Raw genomic sequence first — 25,901 nt, forward strand, 5'->3', positions numbered from 1 at the left:
AGTGGCCACATCTGCCTGAGACAGATGTGGTCCCTGCCGAGGCCACTCTGTCAACACCAAGGTCTGCGAAGTCTTCGATGCATAACCTGGGGATACAGTTTCCAATAGGAATTCAGAACCCATTTTAATGACCATGAACTCAGTTCATTCATTTTTAGAGGAAGACAAAAATGATTCCGACTCCAACGATTACTCCCTTTAGAAAGTTCTCCTCCCTCCCATGAAGCACCTTGATGTAAACAGGTACAGACTGTGCGGAGTTTACCCTTAGCTTTAAAAAGGTAATGCGGCCCAGCCAGTGTGGCTCAGTGGCTGACCATGGACCTATGAACCCGGGGGTCAGGGTTCGATTCCCGGTCAGGGCACATGCCGGGGGATGTGGCTCCATCAACAGTACGGAGCGTGCAGGAGGCAGCCGATCCATGATCCTCTCTCATCAGTGATGTTTCTCTCTCCCTCTCCTTTCCTCTCTGAAATCAATACAAATATATATTTTTTAAATAAAATAAAAACATAACGCGGTCACCGCACAGTTGCTTTGAGATCCCCAAGGACAACCTGAAACCTGCAGGACTGCGGGGGTGCGGACAGGGGCCTGCCTCACTCTCCTCGCCTGGCCAGAGAGGTTCGTGCTTTGACAAGCAGCCAGGGGCGGCTCGTCTTCCGGAGGGAATCGCCGCTCCCGCCTCGTTCAGACGGTAGACGTTCCAGCCCCCAGACGAAGCCGCGGGAGAAACCGGGATGGGCACGGCCCTCTCATGCCGAAACCGTCTCCATGAGACGGAGCGGGGACACGCTCACGTTGGGGCGCAGACAATGGGCGCCTTGAAAGGATGAGAAAAATGGGCCACCGCGGGGCCGCCTCCTCCTCCTGTGCCCGAGTCCACCACCTGCAGCGGCACTTTTGTTTCCCTCGCAGAGGAGCCTTCGTGTTGGAGGCTCGCATTCAGTGTTTGCTCAACTGGCCCCTCCGGTGTGCCTTAACTCTTAAAGGGGCCGCCTGAGAAACAGTTCCTGCCTGAAAAACAGATAGAGACACCGACGTGCTGTTCGGATCCGCCCCCACAAATAAACACACGCGGATCCGTGACCTTGGGCAACAGCCTGCTCACCTTCACAGGCGACCCCAGGGTTAGGAGGTGCTCTGTGTGCATTTCATAAAGTACGATCGGTCCCAACCTGGCTGGTGTGGCTCAGTGGATAGAGCGTCGGCCTAAAGATGGAAGGGTCCCGGGTTCGATTCTGATCAAGGACACATGCCCGGGGTTGCAGGCTCCATCCTCAGTGTGGGGCGTGCAGGAGGCGGCCGATCCATGATTCGCTCTCATCATTGATGTTTCCATCTCTCTCTCCCTTCCTCTCTGAAATCAATTAAAGCATATTTAAAAAAAAAAAAGTCTGCTCGATCCCTAAGAACCTCGTAACATTTGTGATTTCATGGTTCGCTACATTAACAGGCGCTGCGATACACAGGAATGTAAAGCGTTAAAAAGAAAGGGGGGTGGGATCACTTCAGAGACATTGAGCAGCTTTCAGCACTGACTGCAGAAAGGGAAAACTTTTCAGCAATTTGGCCGGGTCAGTAAAAAGTAACACAGGTCAGAGGAACCAAATTGTCCCCCAAACTCCTGCCTGCCGGTCAATGGGCAGACTGTCTCGTGGTTGGATGCACAGGCAAAGGCCGCGCAACTGTCGGATGGAAACAAAAAATACGCGCCCTTTGTGGCGCCCGGACAATCAGTGACTTCTGAGCGGGAGCGTCGAGGCCCCCATTCACCCGTCTGCAATGCCAGGCTCCGCCGTAAGGAAAACAAAAGGGCCGTCTCATTGTAACCGGGCAGGAGGGTTAAGCATCTGACCCACGGGGATGGTGTGCGGTGCTTGCGGGAAAGGCTCCTGACAACTTCAACAAGAGTTACTGCTGCTGGAGGAAGGGGACACAGTTCACGACAACCTCGGAGGCTTGTCCTACAGCTGTTGGCGTGTCGGCGCTGCCTGCCCCTCAGGATGCCACTTGCTGAACGGAGCCGATTTCAGATGCGTGGGTGAGTCCCTTCACCACCCACCGCGGCCGCCCCTCCACCCGGGGATGCGATCCTTGGTCACAAGGTGCTTTTCCAGTAATGAGATTCTACGGCCTGGGGTGACCCAGAGAGCTCTTGGCCTCCCCAGTCAGCCCTCCACTTGCTGTCTGACCTCCCTCAGAGGCTGCGGGGAGCCGGAATGCAGGGGGGCCTGGCGGGGGGCAGAGAGGCCCGGCGGGAGGCAGCAGTGTTGGGCGTCACAGAATGCAATGCCTTTAGAACAGCTGGGTTTTGCTTTAAAGCACAATCGCATCCCACCTTCCTCTCCATAAAAGATGCTACCGAAGAAAAGTTTCTACCCTGCTAAATAATAGCGTCTCTGAAAAGCATGTTTGTTTATTGGAACAAACATACAGCCGCATACTTCCCACCTGCAAGAGAGAAAGCGGTGCGGCCTCCCAGCACAGTCAGAAACAGGCAAAACCAACCAACCAACCGAGAGAGCCCAGCCCTGGCCGGTTTGGCTCCCTGGATAGAGCGTCGGCCCTCGGACTGAAGAGTCCCGGGATTGACTCCGGTTAAGGGCATGTACCTGGGTTGCAGACTCGATACCTGGCCCTGGTTGGGCAACATAACGGAGGCAACCAATGGATGCGTCTCTCTCACGTCGATGTCTCTCTCTCTCTCCCTCCCTCCCTTCCACACTCTCTAAAAATCAGTGAAAAAATACCCTCGGGTGAGGACTAACGAAGAGCCACGCCGGTCCTCTGGGCCTGCGGGGAAGACAGTGCTGAGAGCAACAGACGTTCTAGAGACGCACTCCTCCAGGCTGAGGGAGACCACGGCCCAGGTGCTGTCTGACACGGGCACTGACGCTCTCCCACAAAGGAGAGGGTCGCTGGGTAGTGACCGTGAGAAGGTGTGGTCCATCCCGGGGGCGGGACAGTGCTGGCAGGATGAGGGACGGTCGCCTGGGCCGGCGAATGGCTTTAAAGGAAGGAACCTTGAGGTCCGACTTCAGATTGGAGGAGGTGAGACTCCCACTTCTGGGGAAGAAAGGAAGTCAGACTGAGAGGAAGGAAGGAAGGAAGGGAGGGAGGGAGGGAGGGAGGGAGGGAGGGAGGGAGAGGCCAGGTCTTGTAATAGTGGGGCCCAGGGAAAGTGTTGCTTGTCACACACACTGTAATCTCTCCGGTGCTTTGATGCTCCCCAAACAGGAAACCTACATGCCCTGCGAGACGGGCAGCACCCCTGTGGGAACCGCTCCGCGCGGCAGGGTTTCTCCTGTGCAGGTGAAGGCTATTCTCCCCCGACGTTCAACGTGCCTGAGCCTCAGCGGAGACGAGGACGTTTGCCTGCCCTCTGACTCACCCAGGACCCCAACTTTCACTCATCACAGCAAGTCTGCTTTGCAGGGATACAGCTGCTGGAGATGATCCGGATGGTGGGGTGATCCCATGGGTGGTGGGGTGATCCCGCGGGTGGTGGGGTGATTCCCCAGGTGGTGGGGTGATCCCTCGGGTGGTGGGGTGATGCTGGGCACGCTGACCAGACAGGAGTGTTTCTTTTGCAGAGCCGGCTCCCGAGAGAGACCGCAGCTGTGGCCTACAGTGCCTGCCCTCACCCCTACGCGATGGAAGAGTGTTTCTCAGGTTGGAATGCTGAGCTCCTGGGCCTACTGTGTGCACTGCCCGAAATGGGCCCTGCCCCTCTTCCTCATCTGTGAAAACCTGGCCTACTAACAGCCAGTTCACGCTGCAAGGTGCAATAAAAACGCGCCTCCTCTTCCATGAAGCCTTCCAGGTCTCTCAACCTCACTCACATTGTGTCCCCGCCTTTTCTGTGACACAGCGCGCCTTGTTTACATGTGTGTCTATTTCTTCGGCACGCACGCCGGCTCCACGATGCAGCGCCTCTGCATTTTCGCCAACGCCAGACACCCTGAATCCTACAGAAAAATGTCAAACACTGTTTGTTAGATTGAGCCTGGGCTGTGTGCCTGTCTGGGAGATGCCCGCGGACTATGAAATGTCAAAAAGCATCACGGGCTCTCCTGGAATAGGGCGTGGAAATGGCCGTCCGGGCCGCATCCCAGGCTGGCCGGGGAGCGCAGCAGGACGCGGACTCTCGGAGGCGGACGCTGGGGAGTCTCCGTCTCAGCCCGCAGAGAGAACGTGGGTGCTCTCCGGGGGCTCCGAGGTTAGCATCCCCCCTCACGCTGAGACATGTTTATAAACACAGGAGGCTGTGATGAAGCTCACGCGGGAGCCAAAACCCAGCTTCGGCCAGTGTTTACATTCTAATCAGGGCAACCAACCACTTCTCACCAGGAGATCCCAACCCAGCGGCAGAGGGGTTCCTGTACGCATGCCCAGAGCACCCTGCCAGGCAACCCCTGGGCCCTCCGAGCTGGAGCCGGTATCCGGCTCTGATGCCCCCAGACAGGCCTCTGTTCCTTCTGGGCCCTTCCTTTCCCAAAACGAAGACCACGGGGGGACCATCTCTTGGGCCCCTTCCCGCGCTGACATCCCAGGGTCCCCGCGCGTCAGAGCCTAGCGCCACGGGCATTGCCAGCCTCGTCCGTAGACAGGCCGGGATAAAGGCTGCAGACCTCGAAGGAAATTGAGCAGTGACCAGTCTGACTGCGTCTCTGCCCCAGTTTCTCTGGCCTTGTGAGGGCTCAAGAGACAGCAAAAGGGAAGACGCACCAAAAAAGGCATAAAAGCTATTTGTTCTCTAGGGAAACGCCACTTGGGGGTGGCTCTCTCATAAGATTCTCTGGTAACTCGAGACAGTGGCCCCAAATTATCCTTCCTCCATCTCCCTGAGACATACGGTGGCCTCACAGGTAACGCCAGACCTTAGATCAGAGAGGGGGAACATCGGCCCGCGGGCCGCATAAGGCCTGCAAAGTCATTTGGTCTGGCCCTGCCACGGCCTTAGGGGTGAGTTAATTAAATGCTTGATCAGAGAGAGCAGGCTAATTTTGTAAGCTGATAATCCTGTATGCCCTGTGAATGATGTTACAAATATCCACATGGACCTTGGCAGAAAAAAGGTTCCCCACCCCTGCCTTAGATTCTCAAACAGAATCAAAGTGGAGGCAATCCTTCTGAAGCCCACATCTGAAGAACAAACTTGATTATTAACCAACTAGAGGCCTGGTGCACAAAATTCATGCACTGTGCCCTCTCATAATCTGGGAGCCGTCAGGGGATGTCTGACTGACAGCTTAGCCCTGCCGTGGAGATGGGAGAGGCTCCCACCACCACCGCTGCACTCGCCAGCTGTGAGCCTGGCTTCTGGCTGAGCAGCACTCCCCCTGTGGGAGCGCACTGACCAACAGGGGGCAGCTCCTGTGTTGAGTGTCCACCCCTGGTGGTCAGTGCATGTCACAGCGACTGGTCATTCCGCCGTTCAGTTGATTTGCATATTAGCCTTTTACTGTATAGGATACCTCAAGAATGAACACCTTGTGCCTTGGCAGTAATCAACCCAGTCACTAGAGCATAGTAATGTGACATAAAGGGGAAAAGTGAGAGTCTGGCAGATCTATGCATACAGGTGGGCAAGGCCAGCTCTAGCTGGTTTGGCTCAGTGGATAGAGTGTCAGCCTGAGGACTGAATGGTCCCAGGTTCGATTCCGGTCAAGGGCACATGCCCCAGTGCGGGCTTGATCCCCAGTGGGAGGCGTGCAGGAGGCAGCCGATCAATGATTCTCTCTCATCGTTGATGTTTCTAGCTCTCTCTCCCTCTCCCTTCCTCTCTGAAATAAAAAATTTTAAAAAAAGGTGGGTGAGGCCCGAGTGAACATTCCGAACATTGATTTGGTCTTTCAAGTGGTGTGACCGTCACAGCACTGACGCGGGCGCCTCAGCTGCAGGATGGGGAGATATGCGTGGGGAAGAAAGCACCCCATTTCCACGGTGGGAGTGACAGGTGACCACACCCGCTCTCCTGAACCAAATCAGATAGCTCATGAGTAACACGTTGGCCGTCGTCCAAAATGCTTCCTTGCAAGCACGTCAGTCTCCGAGGCTGTCCCCTCTGCGAGAGGCTCTGGGGGTGTCGTTTCCTCCAAACCACAGTCCCAACACCAAAAAGGGTAAATAAATAAAACAAAGCAGACCTACGGTTCCCAAACCAGAAAGCATTGCAAGTGGTTCGCAATGGGAAGACCTGCCTCCACCAAAGTCCCCAATGATTAGGCTGGTATTTCATTTGTGGGGGCGCAAGATAGAGACCCAGGTTGGAAAATGGGGCCACTGGCTTGGCATTCGACCCAAGCCCTTGTAGGGCTCCGATCCCTCCCACTCAGCCCAGGAGCCGAGTCTGCCTCGTGGACTCAGAGGGCAAGGGCAGTCCTGCTGCTCATCCCGTTACAGCCCAACTTTTCCCTTTGTTCTAGCAAAAGACTTCCTGTGAGAGAGCGGCCTCCCCTAAAGCTCTCCCGTCCAGAAGTCCCTCCTGTTTCCAGCCCTGCCCCCAGCCCCCAGCGGACAAGCCCCCTCACATCACAAGGCGCTTCGTGCTTCCCAGCTGCCTGTGCCGGGTCTCCAGGACTCCCGGGGAGGAGCGGAAGCTGGTCACCTGCGCGGCCCTTCCTGGGATGTGTGTGAAGTGCAGGCGAGCAGCGAGGATGAATATTAATATGCCTTCCATCATCAAAAGCTGTTGCATACCCGAAGGATGATAAATATTTTAATCAGCTTGCAGCTTGTCTAGAGGAAGTCGGTTTACTCCTCGGGGATTTCCCTCGTTCTGCGCCGAAAACCTGTCCAGTATACGTCGCGTTCCCCACAGAACTTTGGGAATCGGGCTAAAAGGCCCGGCTTTGTCGGAGAACTCATTTAACTGCCTGGCGAATTTGCCCTTTGAGGTTTTTCAGGAATGGGGAAATCTGAAATAACGAAGGATGCCAAGAAATGGGACAAGTCTCCATGAGTCTAAGTTTTAGCAACACAGGGAAACTAGCAACCTACTTCTGTTCATTTGCACAGAAGGACTTTTTGTGTTCGCATAAGTTGTTTGCCGGTGATTGCTCCATCGTCCAGTGTTAGTATCAAAGGTATAAAACGAGGCATTCTTGCATGCTCTGGGTTCTGACTGTGTATTTTCTTTTAAGGTTAAAGAGGTTTTCAGGTATAGTTCAGAGGGTTATATTCGTTTACAATAAAAATAACCTCAAGATATTCCTGTTAAGCAGGACCTAAAGATTTTCATTAAATGTACAGAGTTCAAGAGAATTTATTAAGGCCACGCCGGGTAACGCGGGTGTGAGGAAATGGCGGGACTGGAGCCCTGACCTCACCTCCATCCATCTCGGTAACAAGTTAAGTGTCGAGCAGCTACTATGTATCAGACACTGTGCTAGGAGCTGGGGCCAGAGCAGGGAACACAGCAGAGGCCCTGCCCTCCTGGGGATTCTATTAGGTAGGGACAGACAGGAAGCATTGTATCCTGGCGGCGGCGGAGAAGGACAGGAAGCCCAGAGAACTGGGTCAGAGAGACCTGATGAGGTGAGAGAGGGAATGAGTCATGCAAATAACAGAGGGAAGCAGAGTCCAGACAGGCAGCAGCCATGCGAGGCCCCGAGGCCCCAGGAAGCTGGCGTGCTCTAAAGACAGAGAGCAGAGCAGCGGGCTGGTGGAGGGGGCGGGCAGATCCTACAGGCACCGCCCCCTGGCAAGGAAGTTGGGTTTCTGGACGTGAGGGTGAGTGCGGGGAGTGAAATGATCTGACATATTTTACAGGAACTCTGACAGGTGGACGCAGGGCGGTAGAAGCAGGGAGGCTATTTCTGCAAATGGCGGTGGTTCTTACCCGAGGTGGTAGCCAAGCGGGTGGTGAAGTGGGAGGGAGGACTCAGATCATGAATATATTTTGAAAACAGAGCCGACTGGATGCACTGATAAATCAAGAGATAAATCGAGACGATTCCAAGGTTGCCACTGCTTGAGCTGTGCAATCCCGGGAGAAAGCCTTGGGGGGTTGCGGGAATCAAGAGTTTGGTTCTGAACCGGCCGGTGTGGCTCAGTGGTTGAGCATCAACCTATGAACCAGGAGGTCACGACGGTTCGATGCCCGGTCAGGGCACATGCCCGGGTTGCGGGCTCAATCCCCAGTGTGGGGCGTGCAGGAGGCAGCTGATCAATGATTCTCTCTCATCATTGATGTTTCTATCTCTCTCTCCCTCTCCCTTCCTCTCTGAAATCAATTAAAAAATATATATGTATTTATAAAAAAAGAAGTTCTATGCATAATTCTAGGTATTTTGTACTTGCTCATTTGATAATATTTAAATGAGAGGGTATGTGTATATATATATATATATATATATATATATAATCAAGCTACCACCTGTTCCAAGTCTATATAACTCAAACAGACATTTTTCTAAAAACTGGAAATTGTGAATACTGCCATGATACTCCAGATTTTTATGCGAAGGCTAAGTTTGCCAATCAATCAAAACCAAGTTATCTGAGGGTTTATACACATCAAGGGAAAACTGACAAATGAGGTTGGGGGGGAGAGGGAGGGGTCCGCGGGTTCCCAGATGGGCTGAGATCTAGAGAGGGGATAGCAATGGACGTGTCAGGGAAAAGATGGCGCTAAAAACGTCTTTCCGGGATGGCCACGAACATACTTTCGGGAACGCTGAAAAGACGACGCAGCACCGTCTCCTCTGGCTTAAAAAAAGGCCCGTTTTGCAGATGTCAGGTGAGAAGAGAGCAGGACGATGCGTATGTCACCTCGATGCGAGGAAGAGCCACCCTCACGTGCCCCCGGCTCTCGGGAAGGCGGGCTCCGGCAGTCGGCGCACATTTCTCCATAGAGACATGTTCACAAAGTACGGAAGACTCCCAGCCCGGCCTCCCTAACGAGTTAGCCCACAGAGGAGCGGCAACTACCAGGGGGGCCCGGAGCCCCGATCTGGACGCCACTGGGAGTCCCTGTAGCTCCAGGACCAAGCCCAGCTCTAGAGGATGGGGATGAGCAGGGGAGCGATGCTGCCAGGTCCAATGGCCTCTGAGCAAAGGCTCGCACCTCGAGGACTATCCACTGCTCCTTCTGAAGGCACCCTGGTGATGCTGGGCATGTCTGCAGCATTTCCTCTTTGACAAACCCATCTCATGTGATCACCATCCTTTTCTTCTTTTCTTCCCAAGGTAACCCCCTTTTTAAAAAAAAAAAAAAAATTCTCACTCGAGGATATTTTTTCATTGATTTTTAGAGTGAAAAAGAGAGGGAAAGACAGAGAGAAATATTCACGTGAGAGAAACACATCGATTGGTTGCCTCCTGCACGTGCCCTGACCAGGGCCTGGGCCAGGGAGGAGCCTGCCGCTGAGGTAGGTGCCCTGGACCAGAATCGAACCCGGGACCCTTCAGCCTGCAGGTGGCACTCTAGCCACTGACCCAAACCGGCTAGGGCCCAAGGTAACACTTTTAAGGACCATTCCATTTTCCCCACCGACTCGCAGGGGAAATCCTAAAATACTGATAATATTCCCAGCAACTGGCACAACCTTTGGAAATCTTGCTTCCCTTTCGAACCGATAGGTCTGATTTTTTTTTTTTTTTTTTTTTTTGGTAACACGACTTCATTTTTCTAGAGGTTCTTCTAGAATATTTCTCTATAATAAGACAATGCTAGACTAGAGCTGAACTTCGTGCCCCCCTCTACCACCCCCCAAAATAAAAATTAAAAAAAAAATAGAGGAAAGAATGTATACCCTTGTTTTATGCTAAAATGAAAACCCCTCATCCCCCCACCTGGCATCAGGGTTTCTGTGTTCGCACCTGAAATGCTATGATGGTGTGCTCGTCAAAGTAATCCCAAATAAATTCCAGCAGCCCAGGCTGTAGGGGCACCCCCGGGAAAGGGAGCAGGGTTCTCACACCTTCCCATCAATAGGAATTCCAGGGCAGTTAAAATGATTTCAAACAAAAGAATTCACCTATTAAAAAATATCTATGTATATACATATATTTATAGCGTGTGAAATGTGTATGTATATGTGCGTGTGCGTGTGTGTGTGTGTGTGTGTGTGTGTGTAATAACGGTTAGCAAAATGTAGCTGAAGCCTCTGAGACCGGGACTACCACAGAAACCTGGGCTGTTTATGCCAGTTTGTCTCTCCACACTAACAAGAGTGAAGAGAGACGGCAAGGCTTTCGCTCGGCATTTCCTAGCTCCTGCCACTGGCTTCACCGGCCTCAGCGCTTCCCAGCCTCCTGCCCATTGTGTGCAGAGCAGAGGCCTGGACCTGCCTCTCAACGTTCCTGGGGCGTCACGGCAGGTCCTCGTCCTCGCGCTGGTCCCAGGAAAGCGCAGCTCAGGCAGCTCGCGCAGGGTTAACCACAGAAAGTCCTGCCCACTGGTCGGCTCTGATGCTCCTGGAGATATTGTCACTGGATGTATCCTCCGTAGGATTCCATTCAGCGCTGCTGTCTTTCAGTACAAAGCTGAAGGCTGTAGCAGCTTTGGGGAACATAAGTATCCCTTTTTTCTGCGGCACGGTATCTGCGTGTGAAATTCTCTAAAGGGGTTTAAGTATTTACCCGGAACACTATCAGAGGAGTTCTAAATTTTTCCTTATCCAGTTGCGAAAACACTTCAAAGAGAATCCTAAACACAGTCCTTTGTGCTCTCCACGCACATTCGGTTTCTATGGCGTAAGCCTGAATTCTCTTGGAATTGTAAATTTCTTCCCCAAAAAGACAAGGGTACACAACACTTTTTTTTCTTTCTCTCCAATCATGACTGAGTCTGCAGCAACTAAGGGAAAAATTGGAAAAATCTGAGAGAAATCCAGAAGGCAATCAAAGAAGGAATCAAGACGTGTTAAAAATTCATTGCTAATTCAGTGTACCATTTCACCCCAGATAGGTTAGTCCTAATGGAACCAGGCCGCTGGGGGCAGGTGGAGTGGGTGGGTGGGGAGGCCGTGGAACAGAAAGCACCAACCTTCCGTGAACACATTTAAGATAATAAAAATATAAGAGCCGAGGGTTTTAAGCCACTGGAGGCTGAAAAGTGCCTTTTTTTTCTCTTTTTCCCCCAAATTTCCAAAGCTAACCAGAGCGGTCCCAGAACTCAGTGTCTGCGCACATAATGTGAATTATTGGGTGCCTGTGACTGTTTACCTGCCCCCAGTCTTTGCTTATCCCGGGCCACTCAGCACTGTACCCGTCAAAAAAATGGAGAAGGGAATTGAAATTCTAATTTAAAACCGCCAGCCACCTCACACCAGATCTGAAATGACTGTAATATATTCCTGCTCCTATTTCAGAAATGCTAACTCTGAAAAACAGAAGACAGGATCATGTGAGCAAATAAAATTTGGTATATACATTAGCACTAAAGGGGGAATATATATATACACACACACACACACACACACACACACATATATATATGCATACGCACATATATAAGTCGGTGACTTCACCATCAATAGGGACAAAATATTAATATTTACTTATGCACTTTCTTGCTCATGCCCTCCAAAAGTTTGAAGTGAACTTGGCTAGCTGAACTACAATGTGATAGCCAAGACCAGCACACTCTGATGTGTTTCGGTATATGAAGACAGCAGCCTTGTTCTTCTCTTCAGTTACCAAGATTTCCATCTCAAGCGCCGTGCTGATAGCTTCATTAATCTCTCCAAAAACAAACAAGCGGCTCCTCAGCTCGCTCCCCGCTCCCCCCCGCCCCTCCACCCCCCCCTTAACCCCCCACGCCCTCCCCCCCCTCCCCCGACTGCATAACCTACACTGAGGAGGGCTCACCAGACAGTGGGCAGGCTCCGGGCCTGAGCTTTCCCAGAAGGTTCACGCAGGCCGGCATGGCAAGGGAAAAAGGCATGAGTCATCCTGAAATTAAACTATTGCCACGGACTCGTAAAGGACGGCCTTCACATTCCTGAGTGCCTTTCTCTCTTAAAACTTTTCACAACAAGGAACGGGGAACGGTATGAAATAAAACACCTACTCGTTTTCCACGTCTCCCGCTTCTCTCCTGCGCCAGAGTCAGAGCAGAAACGGGGAGAAGGAGATGTAGCCTGTGGCCCACCTCACGTCATTACTCGGCTTCCAGGTGGATACGTTAAAATAATCCAGCCTGGGCTCCTCCCCACCAAAGTCAACAAGGGCTAGGGAGGCCGATGGCCACAGAACGGCCTTGCTCCTCCCCGGCCCAGGGCACTGTCGGGCCAGGAAAAGCAACTGGAAGCATTCAGAGCCTTCAGCACCGACTCCCATCCCTGAAAAGAAGAGTAACAAAGACATCCCTCCGGTTTAGAAATCATCAGCCCGCCTGCAAGTGTTTGCTCCGGAAGCTCTTCTAGACTATTGCCAGTGGATTATAGCAAATGGAGCTTTGAAAGGAACTGTGTGTACGGCCGAAAGGAGATGAATAAATGCCATCGGTGTAAAGGACACCAAACCCAGCACTCTCTTCTGTGTCCCTGCGAAGCTGACAGCGTTGAAACATTTCAGAGGTGAAATAAATGTCAGTTTGGCGGCGCGCGATACCAGCCCCTGCGAGACGCACAGCCTATCCGTTACATCGCGGGCTGCAGCCCGGCGCCCTGGCCTCACAGGAGACCCGGGCTTTTCAGATTCCTCTTTACCCAGCGAGCCACGCTGGCGAGGTTCCTTTCAAATGGTAACGCTCTCTTATCCCGGGCAGTCTGCTCATCACGCGGGACTCCCGCCTGTGGGGTGGGGGCTGACTTAGAAAAAACACGTAAGATACACATATTTGAATAGGGGTACGGGGGTACGATGCCTTCCTGAGGACAGAGCGAAAGGTTAGGCTCAATTCCTGGGCTCGAAGAAAGCCTCGTGTTGCTTTGGGGTTAATCCGCGAGGTAATATTCAAGGGAGATGCGATATTTTATCAGAATGCCATTCAAATCGGAGGGTTCACATTTACATCACAAGAGGGTGCAGAGAGTAAAACTATCCTTGGGGAGAGAAATGGCAAGAATAAACAGTGCGATAAAAAAAATAAAATAAATAAAAACACAAAAACACCAAAACCCCGGTGCTGGCTAGACCCGAACACAGGCAGCAGAGGCTGGGGACCTCGCAGACAGCTGACTCGACTTTCTGAAACAGGTGACGGGTTAGGACCTGTGAGGCAATCACCGGTCATGGCAGCAACGCGGTTTCAAAGCTCATTCTCCATTCTTCTCTGTCTTACCTGAGACCACACCTTCCAACTACAAAGTTGCGGGGGAAAAAAGGACACAAAGACAGAGAGAAATTCCAGCGCCAGGCTCTTCGCTGACGCAAGGGCTGCCCGAGGCGGCCTGACTCGCAAGCAGAGGGGAACCGTAATGTACACATGGCCTGGGGTTTTCTGTTTTATTTTCTCGCCGACAGAGACCCAGGCCATGTTAATCAGAGAAGGCTTTCCACAACACACACACACACACACGTGATTTTACGATTCAAAAAAAAAAAAAAGCATAAAGATAAAGAAGAATCATTTGTCTAAAAGGATAATAGGTTTGACTAGTATATTCCCTGGAAGCCACGTGAGCGCGCTCAGAAATGCCGTTTCGATTAGTCTAATTCTATAGGATCCAAATGTGCACCAAACTCTGCACTTTTTATGTTAAATTGCTGTTGAATTTGTTAACCCACAACTGATTTCCTGTGTTATGGAATCTGGGAGATTACAGCTAACATGGAGCAACAGGGATAATTCTCGACAGTTACTGGTACATTTGTATGCATTTTCCTGAAAGGCAAGCAGCATCTGGGGGACTCCGACTGGTAGCTCAACATTGCCCCCTACTGCTTGCCGCTGGAAAAGAGGAGGCGGGCTGGGTGCAAAGCAGGAATGGAACGGGCCAGGGCCAAGTACACAAATACCAGATGGTCCTGCGCAAACAGAACCACGGAAGCGTGGACATTTCCAAAGATCATTCTCCTCTAACCGCAAAAATAAGTTTTTAAAAAAGGCTGGAAGCAACGCTTCGATTTAATTTAGAAAGACCGTCCCTTTTATCTTGGCCCCAACCTCCCCTCTGCTGATAGTGATCGTCCTGGGGCTTGAGGCAGACACTGGGGCCATTCATCGCCCTGGGAAGGCTCAGCAATGCCACGCCCACAGCGGGGAGCTCGCCTGGATTAGTCCCAGGACTGCTCTTCTCCTTTCGTGTCTTCTACACGAGCCTTACAAAGTACATAGCAGATACTCCCTCTCCTGCGGCATCGCCTCAAAATTGAAAAATACAACCATCCTAACGAAATTTCTTAGATGAATTCACCGGGAGCCATCCCTGGCAAGCTCACAAGACCAAAGATTTTACTTTAAAAAACAAAATCTTGAGCAAAAGCAACTGCAAAACATTTTGAACAAAATCAGTGAGTTCTGCCCAGCCGGCGTAGTAGCTCAGTGGCTGAGCGTCGACCTGTGAACCAGGAGATCAGGGTTCAATTCCCTGGGTTGCAGGCTCGATCCCCAGTGAGGGGCATACAGGAAGCAGCCGATCCATGATTCTCTCTCATCATTGATGTTTCTCTCTCTCTCCCCCTCTCCCTACCCTTCTGAAATTAATAAAGATATCGTTAAAAAAAAATCAGTGTGTTCCTTTCTTACTCATCCGCCAATTCTAATTCACGGAGTTGTCCGCTTACAATCCCAAAGCCAAGCTGACGTCTCAGAGTCAAGGTTCAGCAAATAAAGTTCAAACTCGGATGTACATGGACGAAGCCAGGATAAAAAAAAAGCCTGAAAGTGAAGCTGCCTTTATATATCCATCCCATAAAAATACCCATCCCATAAACATATCCATCCCAAAGAAACGGAGCGCAGGCCACACAGGCTAATGTTACCCACAGAACTCGGGAGGAGACGGAGGCACGGACCTCACATCACCTCCAGCTCGGGTTTACGACGCCCCATTTTGGACGGGTTCCTTTCTTCCGAGAGCCTCATGTCTGTGATGCTCTCAGGATTCACGAGCAGGGTTACAGCACCCCTTCCCCAGACAGCCCTCCACGGACAGCCTGGTGTACAGATCTGAGGAGCCGCCTGGAAAGCAAGGTCCTGGCTGTCCCGTGACCTTCCCGAAAGTAGCCTAACTCAGTCATCCAGAAGAGTGACACGTGGATTTACCGATGCAAATCGGGCCGCGGAGGATTTACACGCGCACCTCCCCGGACACTGGCGGCGGGCCCCTGGGACTTACCACCCCTTCCATCTTCCGCCACATCTCCTCCAGCTGAGCCATGGGCTGGCACCACCAGTCGGTGCACTTCCGGGGTCGACTGCCTTGGAACCAAAACTGTCTCAGCCACTCGAACTCCACCTGCGGACGGCAAAGACCAGGTGGCGGTTACAAGGCCCTTGTGACGGGCAGTCAAGGGCAAGGACTTCGTCACTCGGTCCTCCCGCAGGAACTTCACAGCGGAGGAGGAGGAAGGGTGGGAGGAGCCCAGCCTGAGCAGGCCTGCAGCCTCCGGAGTGTTTCTGCAAAGCCAGGGAAGGGTCGTCTCCATGCTCAGGGAGACAGCCCATGCTCAGGGAGACGGCCCAGCCCAGGCTGGGGAGGGATTTGCAATGACATCTGCCAGTCAGACGTGAGGCGGCTGTAAGTCAATCAACTACACACACTGAGATCCTAGCCCAGGGGTGGGCAAACTTTTTGACTCGAGGGCCACAACGGGTTCTTAAACTGGACCGGAGGCCGGAACAAAAGCATGGATGGAGTGTTTGTGTGAACTCATATAAATTCAAAGTAAACATCATTACATAAAAGGGTACGTCTTTTTTTTTTTTTTTTTTTAGTTTTATTCATTTCAAACGGGCCGGATCCGGCCCGCGGGCCGTAGTTTGCCCACGGCTGTCCTAGAGTGTGCAGCAGCCTGCACTGCGTGTAACGGGGAAGATATCATCAAAGTATGCTTTTATTCGATATCTTTATTAGAGATTAGCATGAAGAGCAAAATACAGACACATATGCGGAGATATCCATTTGAAGTTTCTTAGATTTAAAACAAACAAAGAAGTGCCCAGCCGGTGTGGCTCAGCGGTTGAGCACCAACCCAGGAACCAAGAGGTCACCGGTTTGATTCCCGGTCAGGGCACATGTCCGGGTTGTGGGCTCGATCCCCAGGAGGGGGCGTGCGTGCAGGAGGCAGCTGATCGATGATGTTTTTCTCTCATCGATGTTTCTGTCTCTGTCTCTCTTTCTTCCTCTCTCTCTAAAAAAAATCAATAAAAAATATTTTAAATAAATAAGTAAAAAATAAAATATACAAAGAAGTTCGCTGTGGGCCAGGAGGAGCTGGTGATAAATGCTACCCCATACCACCATACGACTAAACAGCATAAAGTTAACTATGGAGGCACGCAGACATCAGCACCACGGAGCCACACAAATGGTCGCTGTTCAACGTAGGGCAGATGACAACAGGTACAGAGAGCAGCAAAAACACTAACAATTCCCTTTCTTTCCTATGACCCTACTACGGTAAACAATGACCACGTAGGTTTGCGGTGAGGAGTAAGTGGGTGAATAACGCCCGACCTACGACATGCCAGATGCTTGCTAGATGCTGAGAATAGGAAGTGAACAGGGCACAAGGCCTAGGACTTCAAGGATCGCAGTCATGTTTCCTGAGCAGGAAAATGTCCAAGCTCCATGCCCATTCGTGCCCACGCCTCCCTCATGAAGCCGGCCACTTACTCCCAACAGAGCTCTATCCGTGCGGGAAAGAACTGCCCATGAGATACAATCTGGTGGGCATCAGGTCCACTGGCATGCGTTCATCCCATCCACAACCCATGTTGTGGAGAGAAAAATATTACAGGATTGTAATCAAATGCCACCCTCACCAGTTCCCCCACTGCCAAGAGAAGCTGCTGGCTCCTTTCTTAAAATTAATTAAGGAGGGAAAAAATATTCTAGCTTCTTGATTCAGAATTTGAGTTAGAAAAAAATATTTTTTTTAAATGCTGGATTGTGTCCCCCCCTACCCCTCCTCCGCCCCCAAACTCGGGATGAGAAAGGAGAGCTGTGGGGTAGGTATTGCACAAAACCAAAGGTGAGGACCCAGAATAGAGGTTCAGATGCAGGAGGCAGCCGATCCATGATTCTCTCTCATCATTGATGTTCCTATCCCTCTCTCCCTCTCTTCCTCTCTGAAACAAATAAAAATATACATATTTTAAAGAACACAGAGGAACATCCTGCTTATAACAGAAATCTTTTCCAAGGATCTTAAGTTGCAAAAAATATCTATCTTCTTGTGGATTTGGTTCCAATCCCAAAGTTCCCCAATTGCTTAGCTAGAAACCATCTAAGACAAGGACAACAAGCTGCCTCGAAGCCCACACAGCCTGGAAGCCTGCAGCACATCCAACCAAGGCCGTGGCCCTCTCATTCGTCCAGCAAGAGCACCCGGCCTTTAAGACAGGGCGAAGCAAACAGCCAGGACCCGGAGTAACTATTACGGACTTTCATGCTTTCACAACAGGACACGGCAGAGACAGAGCCTGCGAGCGCTTAATCCCAGGCCAACTTGGCCGGAGAAAGAGGAGTGTCTGACGATGTGCCCGGACATATGGACTTAATTCCTAAGTAAGGAGATGGCCTTGAAGAATGAAAGACTGGGGGGTGGAGAAGACTGGAACGCACGCTATTTAGATTCAGGTTCTCTCCCTCCGTCCAATCGTAGGCTAGCCACAGAGCAGCGGTGAGGCTTCTGATCGATCGCTGCCCCACGTCGCTAACATACACAATGTCAAAAGCGGCCGGCCACTTTCTGCAGCAGATGCGTTCGGATGACAATATTCCAGATAAACACTGTGATTTTATAGGCTTCCCCCACCCGCTGGGGATAACAAAACATCAGAGTCACAGACGAAGACCAGAGAAGACAGGGAAGAAAATAGCCCATATGCATGGGAACGAGGGCGTCCATTCTGCTAGTCCAACTCCTAAAACGGCAAGGTGTTTAGAGAAGGAAATAACTAACCTTCTAGATAAAACTTCCTTCACTGCGAATGTGGAGAAAGACATAACTTTGCTCCCAAGTCTAATTCCGTGTGGTCACCAGGGCCTACCGTCCCAGCCATCAGCAGCGTCTCTGGCAAGGACAGATGGGAGAGACGGTGGGACACTGCCCAGGCACCATGAAGGAAAGAGAGTCAGTCCTGGGCTTGGCTTAGCTTAGGAGCAGTTCTGGTTTCCCCGAAAGGCAGGGTTCCTTTGCCTTGGGGTCTGCAAACGATGGCAACGTTTCCCAAGCTGTGAGAAGGGAAGTCCCTGTCCTTCCTGGGGACCTTCAAGCCTTCAAGGTACCATCTCTGGGACCCCATCTCCTAGAACTCACAGCCTCACTCCTTCCACTCAAATCAGACCATCCCTTAGCTAGACCTGAACACTGTCTTCACACTGGCTGTTCCCCTCTTCCCAAACGCTGTTCCTCAGATATCCACCAGGCTCACTCCCTCACCTCCTTCAAGTCTCTGCTCAAAGGATGCCTTCTCAGTGGGATGTTCTCTACTTTCCTCAATTTCTATCACCTTGTTCTGATTGGAGTTTTATAGCACTTATAGATATCTAACATACTGAGTAATTAACCAATGTGTTATCTTTATTATTTATTGTCACCTCCCAGCACCAGAATGTCTACTTTCTTTACCAATCTATCCTAAAGTACCCAGAAGAGTACCTGGCACAGTTCAGTTATTATTTATTGGGGGAAAAATTAATAAGAGCATTCCTGTATCCCAAATTCTCCATCCATCCTTCCAATTATACTGAAGAGAAAGTCTCAGACTGATGATGCTCTCCAATAATTTTCTACCACTTGGTAAACTCTTTTCTCTTTTTAATAGCTGGGTTGTTGTTGTTGGTTTTTTGTTGTGTGTGTTTTTTTGAGGTGTAAGTTACCCGTTTCAAGTGCAGAATTCAATGACTTTTAGAAAATGTATGAAATTGTGCCCTAATTTCCCTTCTCAACATAAAGAATGAAGACTTTAGGCTGAGAGCCTTCTCCTGGCAAGACCAGCTGCTGGAATTTAATGACACTGCTGTCTGCACCGGCTACGTTTCTCTGGTTCCTTTTTCCTTTGGCTGGTGATACTGGCTTTCCACTCACAGTGGAAATGTAAAGCTTCCTCCGTAAAGACATGTCTCTACGTAAAGATGAGTTGATTTAAAAGACATATTAAATAGATAAACACACACACATATGCATAGTCCAAAGATGAAGAAGAAATTGAAAGGGTACTAATGAGAACAGTCAAGTTTGCAAAACTGACTCATGAGATCCAGACCTGTGGGTCTCAGACTTCAGAGCTGGAACTAATGAGCAGAGAGCAAGGCACTGACACGTGCTCTATGCTCCACCCTCAACCCCCATCAGACTTGTTGGGAAACTGTTCTTCATGGGTCTCCTGTGTTTCTGCGCTGTCGGATAAACCTGACTGTCCCCTGTTTCAGGCTCTCATTGCAAGGATGTTTGTATAGACGTTTGTATGGGCTTGTAAGACATTGTTCCTCCCTCCGGAACAAAGGGCGGGGTTTGCTGACAGACTGAGAGGATAAAGACGGAGTCTTGATCTGGTGCAAAGGTCAGGCATGCTCACTGCCTGTTATAAAAGACTCGGGCTCCCTCAGCTCGGGTTCCTCTTCTATAACGCAATCCCTCCCCGTGCTCAGGCTACCTGGCCCGCTTTGCACTGCCCTGTGGGAACAGAGGCTTGGAGGCCTGGCACGGAAAGGCTGATACTCTGGTGACGGCTGCTGTTGTAAGTAATCAACTGCCCTTGTCTCTGGGAGTCGCTTGTCTTACACTCTCCTGAAACTATGGCAGCTTAGCTTGCAAGTCTGCACGTACGAAGAGACCTAGACCCTTCGCAGTTTTTTAAAACCCTCACCTCGTTGTGGATTTCTTCTCCTTGTTTCAAAACTGCAGGCTCCAAGGACTTCAGGGAGACACCCCCACTATCGGTCACATCGCCGACATTCTGCAGAGCCAGCTGGCAGCGCTGCAAGATGTAATCCAGGGTCCCCGTCGAGCACTGCAGAGAGAACCAGGAATCCAGATTACGAGTAAACCCCAACCAATTTAAGTGCAATCGTCTAATCTGATATTCCAGGTCTTTCACATGCCGGTCTCATTCAGGAACCAGCCTCACCTGCTAACACTGCCTTTAGGGCATCATGGTATCCAGTTCAAGCCCAGCCACTCAATACTCCCAGGTACCTCCACCTCAACCCAATCACGAATCCTCACCCAGTAGCGGTCCTCAACTTTCCTAAAATCCCCTCATCCCTACATGGTGAAGTCTACGTGTCACCTCACCCAGGAAGCCTCCTGCTGAGTGCTGTGCTCTATTCTGCACTACACCCACCCTCACACGGTAAGCAGCATGAGGACACCAAACATGTCAACCATTCCTCTTCACAGCATTATTGACAACAGCCAAGCGACCTGAGTGTCAAATATTTAGGAGGATGAGTGAACAGAAGAGAGAGGATGGGAAGATAAGGAGAAAACGGAGAAAGAGTGCTTGAAGGGTGTGCGCGCATCTTGATTGAAATAGACACTCACACCCTCCCTGCCACACAGCACCATGGCCAGTCCCCTGGAAAGGCTGCTTGATTACCAAAGACAGGACACTGCCTGTAGGGTCTCAGGACTGAAAAGAGCTTTTAAGTGTATATTTAAAATTTCAGAGAGGAAAGGAGAGGGAGAGAGAATCATGGATCGGCTGCCTCCTGTATGCCCCCTACTAGGGATCGAGCCCACAACCCGGGCAGGTGCCCTGACCGGGAATCGAATCCTGACCTCCTGGTTCACAGGTCAATGCTCAACCAATGAGCCACATGGCCTGCGCTGAAAAGGTCTTGTACTCCCTGCCACTTTGCTGTATCCCTTCAACCCCCCTCCCCTCTCCCCCCGCGCCCCCCCCCCCCCCCCCCCCGCCCCGTTCTCACACTTTGGTATAATAGAGGTCAACTTCCCATCCTTTTCAGGACTCCTCCTCTGTTCTCTGGACCCCTTCCTAACGAAGCACACAGCACCCCTGGGTGATGACTAAGGGTTTTCCTCATCTCTTCAGTTTCCATACCCAACTAGTCCGGTCATCTGACCACCAGCCGCTCCACGTGGTGGCAGAACTTAGCAGTACAGCCGGGGTGATGAGCCCGCCTGGGGAGCTCAGACATTCCCTGGCACCTCTGTCACTCTCCCCTTCACTGACATCCCCGTGGCCAGGAGCCTGACCAAGAGGTGAGGGGAATGTCAGAACCCAGTCACAGCTAGCACACGCACACGCACACGCACACGCACACAGACCCACCCCACTTCCTTCTGGCCATCTCCTGCCCTTGACCTTGACAGACACGAGCGCCTCCTCCAACTAGCAACACCTGCCAAGGGCACTTACCTTCGCCAAGAAATATAACCCCAAAGAAGCAAAATACACTCATCCCACGCCGTGAATACACTCCCTAAACCCATCCAATGCAACTCAAAGCTAAAAAAGCAAGTAAACAGAGACTGGAGTCGAGGTAGATGGAAGCAATTTTCCTATCAAACGCTCTTCCAAAGTTCTATGATAAATGGCTCATTCGACCACTTCTGCCACATCCAATTAAGTCTGAATCACATTTTTATTTACGCTTACCTCTGCCACTCGGTGGGTGGAACTAAACCGAGGTGGTAAGCCAGCCAAAACGCAGTGCTGGTGGGTGGCATTGAGGTCATCTGCAGGAAAAATACCAAAAATTAAAAACAAAACCACACACACACATTTATTAGACACGATATACTATTTAACCAAAATACAAAGTAAACAGTAAATCCACCATTCAAACAATGACATTACTTTGTATTCTTTAAACCATTCTTTATTTTAAAAATGGCCAAAAAAACCATGACATTTTTAAGAGTGAGACGGGATGTTATTAATAATTATCCCAGGACAACAGGTGCACACCAGGACCGTCCTTAACAACCGCGATGTCTGGTTTCCTCCCATACTTGTAGTCTTAGGATAACCACTCCCCACAAAGTGAGAAATGCATGGATTGAACTTCATCCTTTCTCATGACAGATCTAATTGTACCCATGATTTTAGAAGAAGCTGAAATTCTTTCATGCCATTTGGGGTCGAGTAACTTTCATCTGAAAAATCTGCTTCTTTCTCTTCCCAAGCCAAGCATCAAGTTTACCCTCGCAATTTTCCAGGCAACAAACCAACCAGCTCGGCATGTTGCAAAGCTCTGGCTCTCAGAACAGAACTCAAGCCTATGGGATGGAGTAGGTGGTGAGTTCATCAGCGGAAGAATGTGCCTAAAGCCACAGGCAGCGGGGGGTAAAAACAACAATGGCCAAGTAGTTGTGTATTCTAAGGAATGAAGCCACAGGCCAGGCAAAACCGGAACCAGCTCCACCTGGGACGGAACTTCCGGTATTACAAAGGAGAGACACGAACAGCACTGTTCCCCAGCAACACGGGCGTTCCATTTAGAGAACAGACGCTTCTTACCCGGACACCTTACATGTCAGCTGAGGGCAAAGGCTGCTAGAGATCCACCTCACAGCTTAACAGCAAGCCTTAGAGATCTGAACTTTTTCCAAATAATTAAATTACTCATTAGAGCGAAGGCTAACACTATTTAAAAGAGTAACAAAAGCCCTAACCGGTTTGGCTCAGTGGATAGAGCGTTGGCCTGCGGACTGAAAGGTCCTGGGTTCGATTCCCGTCAAGGGATTGTACCTTGGTTGCGGGCACATCCCAGTAGGGGAGTGTGCAGGAGGCAGCTGATCAATGTTTCTCTCTCATCGATGTTTCTAACTCTCTATCCCTCTCCCTTCCTCTCTGTAAAAAATCAATAAAATATATTTTAAAAGACAAAATAAAAGAGTAACAAAATCAGACACTGAGCAATTCAAATTTGCAATGTCCAGTAACCATTCAAAAATTAACATAAGAAAGAAATGAAAGGCATATGATAGATAATACATAAGATAGATGCATCTTTTTCGCATATAGGTATCTTTTATATATAAATAAAATGAAGCTTCAAAAAGGAAAAATAGCCCTAGCCGGTTTGGCTCACTGGATAGAGCGTCGCCCTGCAGACTGAAAGGTCCCAGGTTCGATTCCCGGTCAGGGCACATGCCTGGGTTGCACGCTCGATCCCCAGTTGGGGGGCGTGCAGGAGGCAGCCGATCAATGATTCTCTCTCATTATTGATGTTTCTCTCTCTCTTCCTCTCCCTTCCTCTCTGAAATCAATAAAAATATATATATATATTTAAAAAGAAATAATCATGGGTGCAAAGAGAGGTGTACACAGAAGTTTGCTGGAGCCTTATGCATGACATCAAAACACTGGGAATGAGTTAAACGGCCAAAAAGAGGGGATTCCTATATAGGCCACTTTCAAATAGCCCAGTTTTCAAGGAATCGGGAATAAGAAAAAACATCCAAGACATAAGAATATTGAAGGAAAAACAAGATACAAAGTATTATATAAAAGAAATAAACACATTCCCACGTATAGAAAGAAACACTAGAAGGAATCAGATAAAAAGTTATGACCGGTAGGATCTCTGGGTGGTGATATGATGAAGTACTTTTATTACCCCTTTTACCCGTTCCTACAGTTTGTAAACTCTCTACATAGACTACACACCTTAGTTCATCAATTCCAAGGTACACATTTTTCTTCCTGGTTAACGTCTCTGAAATTGGATACATCTTAAAATTCATGGCGTCTTTAACTGGATGACATATATCACTACTTTTGTACTTAGCAAGGAAAAATAGGACAGTCAATATCATTATTTTTGAAGGATCCAACGGAAAATGTTCAATGAAGAGAGACTCCGAAAAGAGGTGCTCATTGCCCAAATGAAAACGATGGCACTGAGCCACCGCTGAGGGCCGGAGAAGCTCCCATTAGATTTGCACATCTCCCCTCAAATACAATTTTCCATGGGAGTGCAAATGCTTCTACAAAAATAAGTACAGAGGTGAAGATGGCCTCAGGGTGCACAGCTCCCCCTCTTGAGTGTGTGTGTGTTTTAATTAACTTTTTTGGAATGCTTAGTTTGTTGTTGAGTTGTGGAGAGAACAGATTCTTGAGGTTAATCATTCGTTTCTGCTTTCTAAATATGGGAAGAGCACGCTAATCCCACTTTGGCTGCAACGCTTCCCAAGAGACAGGAGGGCAGAGGGGGCTGGGGCGATGGAGACAGGAGAAGGGACGAAGGTCCGGCTGCCAGGCGACCCGAAGGAGGTAGTTTTCTTCTTTTCCCCGTTGGTGTATGAGACCCATCACCTCTACTCTCTTTCCCAATAAAGCCGATGAGTGAAACAGCAGCAGCCATGTAAGCCTCTAAGACCTGATCCTTCGCATACCTTTTGACAACCCTCTTTAAAAAAAAAAAAAAAAAAATGATGTTTTACTGACTTCAGAGAGAGGAAGGGAGAGGGAGAGAGAGATAGAAACATCAATGACAGGAGAGAATCATGGATCGGCTGCCTCCCGCACACCCCACACCGGATCAAGCCCACAACCTGAGCATATGCCTGGGAATCGAACCGTGACCTTCTCGTTGATAGGTCGACGCTCAACCACTGAGCACACAGGCTGAGCTTGACTCCCCTCTTTATTCACTCCTCTCTCGCATCTAATTTCCTGTTGGCAAGAGAGGAAGATGGCTATGGTTTCTGACTAATGTCCAGGGAGGAAGAAAGGATGTTCTATCCCGTTATGTGGTGAGTTCCTGCTGTGCACGAGGCACTACATGCTGTGGGCAGTACAAGAATATATATAATACTGGAAGCCCTACACACGAATCTGTGCGCCAGTAGCTCGCTGTCACCCTCCTGTAGCTCTCCACCTGCTGCTCCGCCCTCCTGTAGCTCCCCCTGCCCCCCTCGTAGCTTACTGCCCTGCCCACTCCTGTAGCTCTCTGCCGTCTGCTTGTAGCTCACTGCCCCACCCTCCTGCTGATCCGTGATCTGGTCGTTACGCGGTCGGTCGTTATGTAACGACCATTTGCATATTACATCTTTATTATATAGGATAGTAGCGACTCCCTAAAAGCTCACCTCCAGCAGATAAGATGTGACTTCTGTATCAATCACTACAGTCCAGAGGGGAGTTCTGACACCCTCACTGATTGGTTGGTGCCCCTGCTATCCTGAGTATTAAGTTTTTTTAATGTCACCTCTAAGTAGGTGATACATACTACCTCTAGGTGAAGGGAAAGGCATGATGACATGGTGGAGGGAACAGCGTGAACAAAGATAAGGAAAAAAGTTTGTGCTGGGACCAATTACAGGGAAAGAATTTTAGGGCAAAGCCTGTACAGTAAATTGACCAAGGATTATCATTTCTATCCGTTTAAGCATTTTTAAATGTTTTTTGAGCCTAGGAGAATTATTCCACAGGAAGAGGTTAATGAATCATCCATCATGGGGTGTACAGTCTGGCCTTGAGATATGCTACAGCAAGCATGTCAAACTCGCGGCCTAAACGAGGCATGCGGCCCGCCAGCCGCGGGTTTGACATGCTTGTGCTACAGGGAATGGCTGGTTTAAGAAAGTCAAACTCGTTCCTGGTCTAGTCTTGGGCTCAAACCTTCCAAGAGGGTCCATTTTTTTCACAGGCTTCATTCACGGTCATTCTTCCACTGTCTTTATGGCAAAGGATAAACATGGGATATGCAATCAAATTAAAAGCCTGAAAATTCTTTCCCACAGCTCATGCTTTTAGGAGTCATGTAGGTAGAGAGCCAAAGACAGCATGTTAAGGCTTCCAGGCAAAGGGAACACTTCCACCCACCCAACCCAGATGCAGAATGACCCCAATACAGCA

At 50.0% G+C, this 25,901-nt stretch overlaps 1 protein-coding gene across 3 annotated transcripts in view; it reads right to left on the reverse strand.

Annotated features, from left to right (window-relative positions):
• The window catches only part of FTO (FTO alpha-ketoglutarate dependent dioxygenase), a 242,100-nt gene that overhangs the window by 131,387 nt on the left and 84,812 nt on the right, over nt 1–25,901 (reverse strand). For all 3 annotated transcript variants that reach the window (XM_070398592.1, XM_070398591.1, XM_070398593.1), the window contains 3 exons: nt 21,693–21,772; nt 19,938–20,081; nt 15,238–15,357 (listed from right to left, as the gene is read on the reverse strand). In XM_070398592.1, the coding sequence (XP_070254693.1) occupies nt 15,238–15,357; nt 19,938–20,081; nt 21,693–21,772 (344 nt within the window). The remainder of the gene's footprint in view (nt 1–15,237; nt 15,358–19,937; nt 20,082–21,692; nt 21,773–25,901) is intronic.

This window comes from Myotis yumanensis, unplaced genomic scaffold, assembly GCF_028538775.1.
Source record: "Myotis yumanensis isolate MYYU_CA2020_CCGP unplaced genomic scaffold, mMyoYum1.0.hap1 SCAF_18, whole genome shotgun sequence".
Taxonomy (NCBI): Eukaryota; Metazoa; Chordata; class Mammalia; order Chiroptera; family Vespertilionidae; genus Myotis; species Myotis yumanensis.